Genomic DNA, 12,962 nt, shown 5'->3' on the forward strand with positions numbered 1-12,962 from the left:
ATCTTAGGGGCATACCAAGGCATCTTCCTGCGGAGAACCTCAAGTTCGTCACTGTCTAAGTCCCTGACACTGAAGGGCCTCTTTCCTATCTCCAGCATAATGCCCAGGTCGATGACCGTCACCTTGATGCCCCTGGGAGGGAAGTCGAGCATGACGTTGTTGGGCTTCAAGTCGTTGTGGCAGTACCCAGCCAAGTGGATCTCCTCAACGATCTTGCACAGTGTTAACAGCACCTGAAGCACTTTCCTGGCAGGAGGATGGCACTCCTCCACCCAGTCCTGCAGCGTCACCTGGTGGCGCTTCATGATGATTCCCGGGGGGTCCAGGACAATTCCCACCACCCGGGGGACCGCGGTGTGCCGTAGCCTGATCATGTGTTTCACCTCAGCGATAAAGAGATCCAGGTACGAGGGGCTCTTGCCCAGCTTGATGCACGCGGGGGGCAGTCTCTCCGTCCACCTGAGGGCATATACGTCGCCATAGCATCCTTCGCCCAGCTTGGCCCCGAGGTAGGGCTTTACTTCCCACCACTTGAACACCGGGACCCCTCTCTCCTCCAAATGGTCGGTGCTGCAGTCAGCCCTTTTCGAAAAGGTGCTACAGGACAAGTTGTCCAAAATGGAGGACAAGCGTGGCCGCTGACTGAATGGTGGGCAGTCAGTGGTTGAAACAGGACAAGAACTTCGTTGCCACGAGTCTCGACGCTGGGAAGTAGAACGGTCTCTTCGCTTCCGTGCTGCTGGATTCTGGAAAGCTGATTCAAATCTGGGCTTCAGTGACTTTGGGTGTCTCTTTGTCTGTGACTTTGGAGCCAAGAAAGTGGGAGGACGTCTCCTTACCTGTGGCTTTGGAGTCGGGAAAGTGGGAGAACGTCTCTTTGTCTGTGGAGAACGTCTCTTTATCTGTGGCTTTGGTGTCGAGAAAGTGGGAGGACGTCTCTTTGTCTGTGGCTTTGGAGTCAGGAAAGTGGGAGGACGTCTCTTTGTCTGTGACTTTGGAGTCGGGAAAGTGGGAGAACGTCTCTTTGTCTGTGGAGAACGTCTCTTTATCTGTGGCTTTGGTGTCGAGAAAGTGGGAGAACGTCTCTTTGTCTGTGGCTTTGGAGTCAGGAAAGTGGGAGGACGTCTCTCTGTCTGTGACTTTGGAGCCAAGAAAGTCGGGGAACGTCTCTTTGTCTGTGACTTTGGAGTCGGAAAAGTGGGAGAACGTCTCTTTGTCTGTGACTTTTTCGTCCGGGAAGGAAAAGAAGCAGTTGAAGAAGAAGAATAGAGTGGACTATAACTCCCATACTTGTAATGAGAGAAGAAAGACCTCGCCGGAGGGTACCTAGCCTTGGCGGAAGACGTCTTCCTGTACAGAGAAGAAATGAGACGAGATGTGGCCCAACTGCAGTGACAAAAGTCACAGGAATCGCAGCACGAAATACTAGACGTGTAGTAAGAGAGATGCAGACGCTTCGGCCCGTCAGTGGAGGAAACTTTCTTACTCCTACGCCTGCAAAGGGAGGCGCGAAATGTAACAAGAGTCTCCGGAGAGGACAGCGGGGAGAGAAATAGGTGGAGAGAAGAGAAGAGTGAAGAGAAAACAGAAGAAGAAGATGATGGAGAAGAAACAGTGTCTCTGCAGGGGATGTATACCTCCAGATGCTTCAGCGCAGCCAAGAGAACGAGAGTGAAGAAATTGGACCAATTCTCCAACTCCTCCTCCTCCTTTGGATGGTCCATCTCGCCTTCTTCCACCCTCGGAGGTCCTTCTGTAGGATCTCGCTCGTAGCCTTCTTCAGTCCTGAGATCCTTCCTGCGGTCGATTCTTCTGTGGGATTCAGGTCCTCTCCGGCAAAAGTAGGCGAAGATGAAGCAAAACAAACACGCCAACAGAAGGCGCGTCAACATGGAACCATATCTTCGGAAGAGAAACAGAAGAAGAAGAAGACGATGAAGGAGGCGCTGCAGTAGCGGTCTCCCTTCTTCTTCTCCTCCTCCCACTCCTTCTGCTGCACCACCTCTCCCGAAGCCGTAAGTCAACGTAAACAATGACACTAAATGCGGACACATGTCTAGGGATGTGCTCTCCTATAGGCTGTTAGGCTTTATATCTGAATGTGCCACTCCGAGGAGAAGTTTCTTTTTTCTCTCTGTCTCAGACACATGGACACACACACACACACACACGAACACACACTATCTTCTCTCTCTCTCTCTCTCTCTCTCTCTCTCTCTCTCTCTCTCTCTCTCTCTCTCTCTCTCTCTCTCTCTCAGGAACAAAGAGCTGAGATTGGAAGTCGAGATTGCTGAAGACAGAATCGAGTTTTTGAAGCCTTATTGGAGACGTCCTCAGGATTATGGAGCTCTCTCTCTCTCTCTCTCTCTCTCTCTCTCTCTCTCTCTCTCTCTCTCTCTCTCTCTCTCTCTCTCTCTCTCAGGATAGTCGTTGCTTCTATTGAAAACGAACTTCTGTAGGAAAAGCTCGATTGGAAAAGAAATCATTAGAGAGAGAGAGAGAGAGAGAGATTCAAGGATTCCAGAATCTTCAAGAACAGACAGGTTTCAAAGACAGGATTTGGTGATACACAGGGTTTCTACACCCTGTTGCTGAGGTTTTTGTGTGGGTGTACTGACGTAGTAACACCTTCAAATACACGGAGTATCTACACCCTGCTGTGTACTGACACAGTAACGCTTTCAAATAAGAAAATTTAAGAATGCAACGGATAATTCTGTCCTTCAAGCCTTGGTATAGATCAGTCCTTATTCCTTGATGCTTATACTTCGCCTATTCTTATGTATTCTTATTGTGGTTATTCTTATTATGTATATGTATATATCTGTATATAACTATATATATAATATATATATATATATATATATATATATATATATATATATATATATATATATATATATATATATACTGTATATATTATTATATATTAGATATATAGATTTTTGTCGATTTTTGGAAGATGAGTCTGCTTGTAATTCCCTGATATACACATAAATGTACATATATATATATATATATATATATATATATATATATATATATATATATATATGTATATGTATATATACATATACATATATATACTTATAAATATATATATATATATACATATATATATAATGTATATGTATATGTATGTATATATGTATATATATATACATGAAACTGCAACCAGACTCACCTCCCCCAAAAAATCGACACAAACTGAGATTAACACGACTTCATACCCCAAGTCCCCAAAACTTGCGGGCATAAACGAGCCACCCCACTTGCTCCAGGCGCTTCTCCTACAAAGATTTGAGAATGGAGACGACACCTGAATGGCCATAAAGGGCCATAAAAGGCCTTAAATGGCCAGAAATGGCCGTTGGAGTGTCATTAACAGATGCAATTCTCTGGGCTATTAATATTCCCGGGAGCGTGTGTATTTAATTTTGCAGATATTCTGTTGTTCATTTGTCAATGGTTATTATTATTATTATTATTATTATTATTATTATTATTATTATTATTATTATTATTATTTTTATTATTCTGTCAGTATTATTATTATTATTATTCTGTCAATATTATTATTATTACTCTGTCAATATTATTATTATTATTATTATTATTATTATTATTATTATTATTATTATTATTATTATTATTATTATTATCCAAAAGAGACCAATATTTATTTTCTTAGAGAATGTAGTTCAAATCTTATGAATTAATGGTGAAAGATTTTTATTATTATTATTATTATTATTATTATTATTATTATTATTATTATTATTATTATTATTATTATTATTTGATAGTTTTTGGTAATATATATATATATATATATATATATATATATATATATATATATATATATATATATATATATATATATATATACTGTATATACACAGAATTATTCCTTACAATTCGACAAACAATAAAGTATTCCTTCCGCCCAAATTTCAAAAGTCCCAGCAAATAAATGAATAATTTGTCCCCCTTTCGAACTTTTACGACATGACCTGACCTCCTTCCTTGTGAACGTATCTTGGAAATAGTACGGAGCACACGCGAGAATTTATGACCTCGTATATTTTGTGTGTATGCAATGTATTGTACGACAGTCTGGTGTTTTTGTTTTGAAATATATTTATTTTTTTAGTGTATGACGTAATGTGTATGAAATCTTTGGTTCTGGTTTTATATTATATTTATATTTTATATTTATATTATATACACATAGACACATGCTGTCTACACACACACACACACACACACACACACACACACACACACACACACACAAAAAGAAAACGAGAGAGCAGACACGTAAAATTTGGTAATACTCCTCATCATGTTCAGAGTGAAATTATGAAAAAAAGAAATTTATTTAGGTTTTGTAAACGAAAAACAACTTGAAAATAGTTTATGTGAAGTAAAATTATTTCTCAGTGAGGGAAAACTCAAGAAAAAATTATATAACGATGAAAATATTTATAAAAACAACAATAAATATTACGAGTGAAAAATATATCTCAAAAAGAATGTTGCGGATGTTTTATAAACAAATAACCATTTTGAGTTATTACATATAACTTTATATGCATTATTAGTGAAGTAAATCTTATGTAAAAAGTATATAACAAGAGAAAACCAAAATAAATGCAAAACGAACTCAGAAACATTATTGTAGGTATATGTGAGCGAAAGCATGGATCAGAATAATGTCTCTCCTTAGAATAAGAATATTTTATCAGTTTTATGGAAAAATTAAACGGTTTAACTTATTTTAAATATTTAAAAATAGATTAATGATGAAATTAAAATGATAAAAAACGTATATGACGAAAAAATAACCGAAATAAACTTATAAAATATAAAGAAACATTACCTAAAGTTATCAAAACAATTCCCGATCTTTCGAACAAACCAAAACAAAACCTTTTCTCGTCTCGTGTCGAAGTTGTCGACTTATTTTAGGTCGGAATTCGTCGGATTTTCGAATATTCGACGGAAAATTCGACCGGGAAATGAATTGTCGACTAATTATCCTTAATTCGAGATGGTTTAGGTGAGTTTTAATGGGTTAATATCCACTTAATGAGGGAAATAAGAGGGAGTCTTTTCGTAATTTACTCGTAAGGGTTAAGAATTAAAACCGAAGTAAACCAAATCATGGGAATGATTTTGGTTTATTTTGGTTGATTTAGGTTTATTTTCGGTCGTGGTTTTGAAATAAACCAAAATCGTTATAATTTTCCGGTTTAATTTGTTGTTTCAGGCCTGTTTTAAGGTACCTCTTTAGTTTAGGGTTACGTAGGCAGGAACCTTTGGGGTTTATTAAGGTTTATTTTGGTTTATTTTCGGTCGTGGTTTTGAAATAAACCAAAATCAGGATAATTTTCCGGTTTAATTTGTTGTTTCAGGCCTGTTTTAAGGGACCTCTAAGTTTAGGTTACGTAGGCAGGAACCTTTGGGGTTTATTAAGGTTTATTTTGGTTTATTTTCGGTCGTGGTTTTGAAATAAACCAAAATCAGGATAATTTTCCGGTTTAATTTGTTGTTTCAGGCCTGTTTTAAGGGACCTCTAAGTTTAGGGTTACGTAGGCAGGAACCTTTGGGGTTTATTAAGGTTTATTTTGGTTTATTTTCGGTCGTGGTTTTGAAATAAACCAAAATCAGGATAATTTTCCGGTTTAATTTGTTGTTTCAGGCCTGTTTTAAGGGACCTCTAAGTTTAGGTTACGAGGCAGGAACCTTTGGGGTTTATTAAGGTTTATTTTGGGTTTATTTTCGGTCGTGGTTTGAAATAAACCCAAATCAGTTTAATTTTTTTGTTAGTTTGTTGGTTTACCCACAAGTCCCTTGCAGGGATTAGCCTAAGGTTTATTGGGGTTTACTTTCGGAGGTAAAATGAGAAATAAACCACATTTCCGATTATGGTTTATTTTATATTGGTTTAATTCCAGTTGCGAAGGTTAGCTTAAGGTTTTGCTAAAATTGCCAAAAAAAATCAAATATATCGTAATCTAACCTAACCTAACTAAGGGCATTGTGCCCTGACTTAGTTGGGGGCCTTTCCCCCCCCCCCAGTCTATATTGATTTACGATTGTTTCAGCTGTTTCTGAGATGATTTATAACCCCGGTCTGCCGTCAGCTATAAACCCGATGTGCCGCCAATCTATTTCCCGAATTGCCGTCACTTTGCAATTGTCGCACGACTTTAGATTCCATTAATCGAAATGAGAGATTCCTGCACTGGGCTACAGAACACTGCGAAACCTCAGCTAAATGAGGCTGCCATCTTTGTGGAAAGCATTGAACTTGCCATAATTCTCTAAAGACCTATGAAAGTCATCAAAAGAAAACGTCTTGAGAGACAGATTGGTAGGAAGTTTCATCTCGGCTACAACTAAAATGGTGGAGTAGTTTGCCTAGCGCAGTTGCGGAATCTTCTGATCGCCAAATATTTGAGTTAGGAAGAAATTCATTCCTGCTTTCTGCTGCTGACATCTACTTAATTTCAGGCGTGTCAGTTTTATTTTCTATTCTCTTGTACAGTAGTTATTTGTCCTCTTCCATTAATTTCTCTCTCTCTTTGCTGGTGTCTCTTGAATTGCAGGTTATCAGTTATTTCCCATTCCCTCTTATTTTTATTTATCGCCTTTTTTCGTCTCTCTAGGTAGGGCTGGAAAGATTGATAATGTTGATAATTAGAACCTCAAAAGTTATTTGTATTTTTGTCTATTTATTTATTTATTTATCATTTTTTTCTTTTCTAATAACTGATACAGGGTATTTCTTCTTTTTGTATTTCCTATAACCTTCTGTAACTTCTCTCAAATGAACAGCAATATTCTATGGAAGCTTGATTTTCAAGTCAATGGCCCCCATAGACTTGTTCCATATGAATAGGGGTTTATCTTTTGAATGATAATGATAGTAAATAATATATATACATTATTTTATTATGCATCATTTTGTATGAAATCAAACTAGGACTTCTTTATTACAAGTATTTTAAACTTTATCTTACAATTTAAATATAAATGTGCGGAGCATGAGACCTTATGATTGATGGAAATTGATGAGGAAATATTAGAAGTTCAAACTTTGAAAAATACTGTACTGTAGTATTACATTTTTTATGTCTCCTGTAGTATTTTATTTTAAAATACTATACTGTGGTACATATGTGTTTTACATCTACAGTACTGCACATATTTGCTCTTTTGTTCTGTACTTTCGGTATTTATTAAACCAAGTCAAATTTTGTAATAAAGTGCATAAGATTCTACTATATATCCTCCTTTTCAGATGAGAGTTTGATGGGGACCAACAGAGATGAGTTGTAGCATCTACAGCTGTGACCTGCCCAGGCTCGACGTACACACATTTCACAAAATATATGGAATTACTGGTGACGTTTTGCATCTAGACGTTACATCTTCTATCAAGATGTGTTTTGCAGTATCACCGTCGTGCAAGATTTGATTAAATGTGGTGGTATTGAGGTACACGCTTGTTCCTACATTTGGTTTTTTTTTATGTAATCAGTCTGCAAAGTTCCTGCTTGTTCTCACATGACCAGAGTGTGGAATTAAGGTTCTTTTATTTTATACTTGGTAGAACTTCAGCACTGTATTGCCAGCTCAAATAGATGAATTATACTTGTAGTGAGATTTGTAGCCGATTTGCTTGAAGAACATTGGACGGCATGTAAATTGTACAATGCGCTTTAAATCTTGAGTTTATCAATATGTCTTCCATTATTAATATGGTAGATTTTAGCCAGATTGCAACATCAAATTGTGAATCTTGTGGGAAGGTTTTTGTATGTTCAGATGAAAGTATATGTCACCTTCTTGTTCATACGGGTGAAATGAATTGTGAAAAAACGTTTTCTGTTAAAGATTCTCTTGATACTCGCAATGAAAATCATGTTGTTAGGAAAATATTCTCTTGCCAAGCAGAAAATAATAGCTCTGATGTTTCTGAGACAGAGTCAGAACTCGGTAGAAAAATTACACTCGAGAGTACAGAGTACAGCAAAAGTATTACACTTGAGAGTACAGAGGAAAAATTTACAGTTGAAGGTAATGACAGGCCTGTACTTTTATACATAGCCGATGAGCCGTACTCCTGCACTTTATGCCCAAAGACTTTTCCTTCAAAACGTGCCCTGGGGAAGCACACTAAGGTTCATTCTAATGGAACTCCTTATAAATGCTCCGTTTGCGACAAAGCGTTCAAGAGAAAAGACAGTCTCAAGAAACACGAGAGAATCCATGCTGACGAGAAACATTCCACTCCTGACGTTTGCTCAGAAGATTCTTCTCAGGAGAGTGATTCTCTTCCTCTCACACGGACAGATGAAGAGGGTCAGAGGCCACACGAATGCTACGTATGTGACAAGCAGTTTGATTCGCAGTATTTGCTGAGAGCTCACGAGCAAACTCACTTTGTGGGGAAGCCACACTCGTGCTCTGCCTGCGGGAAAAAATTCAGGCAGAGGCGTTGCCTACGGAGGCACATGAACACGCACACCGATAAGAAATCTATGTGTAAAGTCTGTCCGAAGAAGTTCTCCAGTCAGGACGCCCTTACCGATCACATGAAATCTCATACTACTTACAAAACGTTTGCCTGTAGCGTCTGCGGGTTAGACTTTCCCTCGAGCCTCAGGCTCAAAATGCACATGAAAACTCACAAGGAAGTCAGTTACACCTGCAGGGTTTGTTCCAAGACTTTTAGTCGCAGGACGTACCTCCACACTCACCTCAAGAGTCATGCCGGGGAACGACCTTATTCTTGCTTCGTTTGCGACAAGACTTTCGTGCTGAAGAGCACACTCGACCAACACATGACGACCCACACGGGGGAGAAGCCTTACGTGTGTTCGATCTGCGGCAAAGAGTTTTCCCAGAGCAAGTATCTTTCCGGCCACATCAAAATTCATACAGGGGAGAAGCCCTTCCAGTGTGGCATCTGCGGCAGGCCGTTCATCCAGCAGAACGCTCTGATGTACCACCTCGAAACTCACGGAGGCGACAAGAACTTCAGCTGCCATCTCTGCGACAAAGCGTTTTCTTACAAGGCCAATCTTTCACGTCACATTGCCGACCACAATTCGACCAAACAGTTCACCACTTGCAAACACTGCAACCAGTCGGTTTCCATCAAGTCTTTCGCTCAGCACATGAGAGTCCACACAGGCGTGAGGCCTTATAAATGTTCGGTTTGCAATGCGACCTTCAACAAAATCAGCAACCTCAACAGACACGAACAGGTTCACTCCAGCCGGAGTCTTTATTCGTGCCCCAAGTGCGAGAAGAAGTTCACGCAGAAGTGCCACTTGGTACGTCACTCGAAGCTTCACAGCTTGGCCGATGCGGGTCTTACGTGCAGTGAGTGTGGCAAGAGTTATTCCAAGAAGTTACATCTGACCATTCATTTGCGAGTCCACAGGCAGGGCAACTTCTTCACCTGCTCCATCTGCGAAGAGATCTTTCCAAAACGCAACAAACTCGCTCGCCATCTGAAAACCCACAAGGAAAAAGACCCCGCAGAGGGGTAATGCCGTCGGTTCGCCTCGCGCTGTGCACTGTAGACATTACTGAAGGTTATTTGCAGTCCCTCTTGTTCCTATTCACTTTTAACCTTCTCCTAACGGTTGTTTACACAGTGCAGCTGCTTTGAGGTTTTCCTCCTGTTGTGCCTTTAAAACCTTCTTCACTCTCAGTTTCCCATCCAGCATTGAATGACTTCATAGGTCCCAGTGCTTGGCCCTTGGCCTAAATTGTATTTATATTCCAATTCCATTTCCCCAGGGAAAACGATTCTTCTGCTTGAGCAAGAAACAAAAAGGTGCTATGATTAGCGATTAGAAGTGGTGTGTGTGTGAAGTCATGCAAAAGTATTATTAAATTAACATAGGCTGCAGAGCAACAATTGCGCATTTAACGTTGTTTTGACATTTTGAAAATGATTTAAAATACATTGGCTGCTAAACAACACCTGTGCATTTGATATTATGTTGTTTTCATATTTTAAAAAGGACATTGCTTTGATGTATTGAAAAGCATGCAAGCAATTATTTGGATTGACTTAGGCTACAAAACAACGTTGGTGTATTTAATATGTTGTTTTGATATTTTAAAAAGTATGTTGTTTTAACATTTCACAACAAGGTTGCACACAGTTATTTAAACTGACGTAGGCTACCAAACAACACTGGTGTGTTTATTATTTTGTTGTTTTCTTATTTTAAAAGGGATCTTGTTTTGACATTCTTAAAAGTATGCAAACAATTATTCAAACTAACATAGGCAGCAAAACAACATTGGTGTATTTAATATAACGTTGTTTTGATCGTGTAAAAAGGATGTTTCGACATTTAATATTTTGTTGTTTTTATATTTTAAAAAGGAAGTTGTTTCAACATTTTAAACAAGTATGCAAGCAATTATTGAATTGACGTAGGCAGCGAAACAACATTTGTGTATCCAGTGATTTAATATTTTAACCTCACGCTCAAGAGGTGTTGAAGTGTAATTGTTTGAATTACTTTGTATAGAAATTACATTTATTTGTAACTTTAATAAACATATTGCTCAAGTATAACTACGCGAATTACTTTGTAGGTTAAAATTACTTTTAATTTTAATTACAATTTTTCTATGCAGCAGGTTTTAAAATGTAACTGTATTTAAATTACTTTGAAGTGAATTAAAATTAGTTTTAATTTAATTGTCTTAATGGGTGTTAAAATATAACTATACCTAAATTACTTTGTATGTTAAAATTATTCATTTTAATTTCGTTATTTGGCTCAACAGGTGTTAAAATATAACCATATAAATTACTTTGTATATTAAAATTATTTTTTATTTTAATTACATTATTTGGCCCAGTGGGTATTAAAATATTTATGCTGTGTATGTTAAAATTATGTTTTCATTTTAATTACATTTTCTTGCTCAGCAGGCATTGAAATATAACTGCATTTAAATTAATTTGTTGTAAATTAATTGTAAATTTAAATTATTTTTAATTTTAATTCCTTTTAATCTCAACAGGTGTTAAAATGTCACTATACCTGAATTATTTTGCATTTTAAAATTATTTTTCATATTAATTACATTTTCTTGCTTAGTAGGTGTTGAAATGTAGTTAGACTACTTTAATTACTTTGAAGTAAATTTAAATTATTTTTAATTTTAATGACAGTTGCTAGGCATATGATAAAATGTTACATTATGTGAATTACTTTGTATGTTAAAATTATTTTTTATTATTACATTTTCTTTGCTCAAAAGGTCTTATATTGTAATTATTTGAATTACTTTGATGTAAGTTAAAGTTATTTTTAACCTGAATTAAATGTTTTGGCTCAACAGATGTCAAAATGTAATTTTTTTAAATTCCTTTTGAAGTAAATTATTATTTTTAATTTTTATTACATTTTTATGCTCAGCAGGTGTTAAAATGTGACTGCATTCAAGTTACTTTGTATGGTAATTAAAATTATTTTAAATTTAACAGATGTTAAAATGTAACTTTGAACTTCAATTACTTTTCTTTTGCTGAACAGTCATTAAAATGTAACAGCAATTGACTTTAAAATATAACAGCAATTGAAACACTTTGCACACTGGTTAAAATTATAATTTTAATTGCATTTTTTGCTCAAGTGTCAAAAGGTAACTGCATTTGAATGACTTTTTACGTAAAGTCACCTGTAATTTTAATTTTACATTTAGTTTTAATTACATATTTTTGACTCAAATGTCAAAATGTAAATGCATTTGAATTACTTTTTACGTTGGTCCATCTTTAATTTTAAATTTAAAATTACTTCTTTAAAGCCAGTTTCTTTCTTAATTATAGAATGTAAACATTAGAAAGTTAAAATACAGTTTAAGGTACAGAAGGCTGTGATTCATGAAATGTGTAACTTACTATTATGAATAAAAAAATGAATGACGACTCTGTCTTTCATTTTCAGCTTCTATTTTGTGACCTTGGTCACAGGAAGAGGTCACAAGGGTCAGATTGACCTCAGTATGAGGTGTTGGTATCTTCTGACTTTGGGAGTGTCAAAAAGAGGTCATTTAGGGTCAAAAATGACCCAATTATAAGGTGTGAATGACTTGTGACTTACCAGGGTGTCAAAAAAGGGGTCATATATGGTCAAAAATGACCTTAGTATAAAAAAGTGGTCGTCTTATGACCTACTTGGTCAGAGAAAGAGGTCACTGTGTAAAAAAATAACCCAATACATTTATGAAAAATGTTTATGAATATATTGTGTATGTATACAAAGTATAAATATGTATGCACATATATGTATAAATATGTGTATGTATAAACATAAAACTTCAAACATATTCTTGTTCCATTTTTGGAAAATTCATATTTTTTTAGGGGAACTTTTTATATTTGTTGTTTTTTTGTGAATGTTTTTCTTATACTGTAGAATTTCCAAGTTACTCAAGTTTGTAATGTTTTTTATTTTGTAGTTTTCTAGAAGTAATTTCTGTATTTGTGTAGTTTTTTTATTCAGGTGTTGATAAGTAATTTTTTTATGTTCAGGACATGTGAACTTTTTTTCTTAATGTCTTGAATGATATTCTTGTTTTGAATTTATATATATATATATATATATATATATATATATATATATATATATATATATATATATATATATATATATATATATATATATATATATATATATATATATATATGTACATATGTATATATGTATATATATATATGTACATATGTATATATATAAATGTACATATGTATTATACATATATATATGTATACAACCTTGGGAATTTTTAAAAAATTTAAAAATTAAAAAAAAAAATTCTATTTCAGCTCTCACAAAAAACTATTCTAATTTATCAGCCACTGAATTTCTCTCTCTCTCTCTCTCTCTCTCTCTCTCTCTCTCTCTCTC

General features: G+C 35.9%; 2 protein-coding genes across 3 annotated transcripts in view; one reads left to right on the forward strand and one right to left on the reverse strand.

Moving 5' to 3' along the window:
- The window catches only part of LOC136855760 (probable serine/threonine-protein kinase DDB_G0281745), a 2,866-nt gene extending 692 nt beyond the window's left edge, over positions 1–2,174 (reverse strand). Inside the window, exon 1 of the mRNA XM_067133117.1 lies at positions 1–2,174. This exon is cut by the window's left edge and continues 692 nt beyond it. Coding sequence (XP_066989218.1) covers positions 1–2,054 — 2,054 coding nt within the window. The 5' untranslated portion in view covers positions 2,055–2,174.
- LOC136855956 (zinc finger protein 845-like) overlaps positions 1–11,980 on the forward strand; it is a 61,944-nt gene extending 49,964 nt beyond the window's left edge. Inside the window, exons 1-2 of one of the 2 annotated variants that reach the window (XM_067133501.1) lie at positions 4,916–5,062; positions 7,310–11,980. In XM_067133501.1, the coding sequence (XP_066989602.1) occupies positions 7,752–9,569 (1,818 nt within the window). In that variant the 5' untranslated portion in view covers positions 4,916–5,062; positions 7,310–7,751 and the 3' untranslated portion in view covers positions 9,570–11,980. Of the gene's footprint in view, positions 1–4,915; positions 5,063–7,309 lie in introns of those variants that run through there. The other variant, XM_067133502.1, reaches the window with a different exon arrangement.
- Positions 11,981–12,962: the final 982 nt, after the last annotated feature.

Source organism: Macrobrachium rosenbergii, chromosome 33 (genome assembly GCF_040412425.1).
Source record: "Macrobrachium rosenbergii isolate ZJJX-2024 chromosome 33, ASM4041242v1, whole genome shotgun sequence".
NCBI lineage: Eukaryota > Metazoa > Arthropoda > Malacostraca > Decapoda > Palaemonidae > Macrobrachium > Macrobrachium rosenbergii.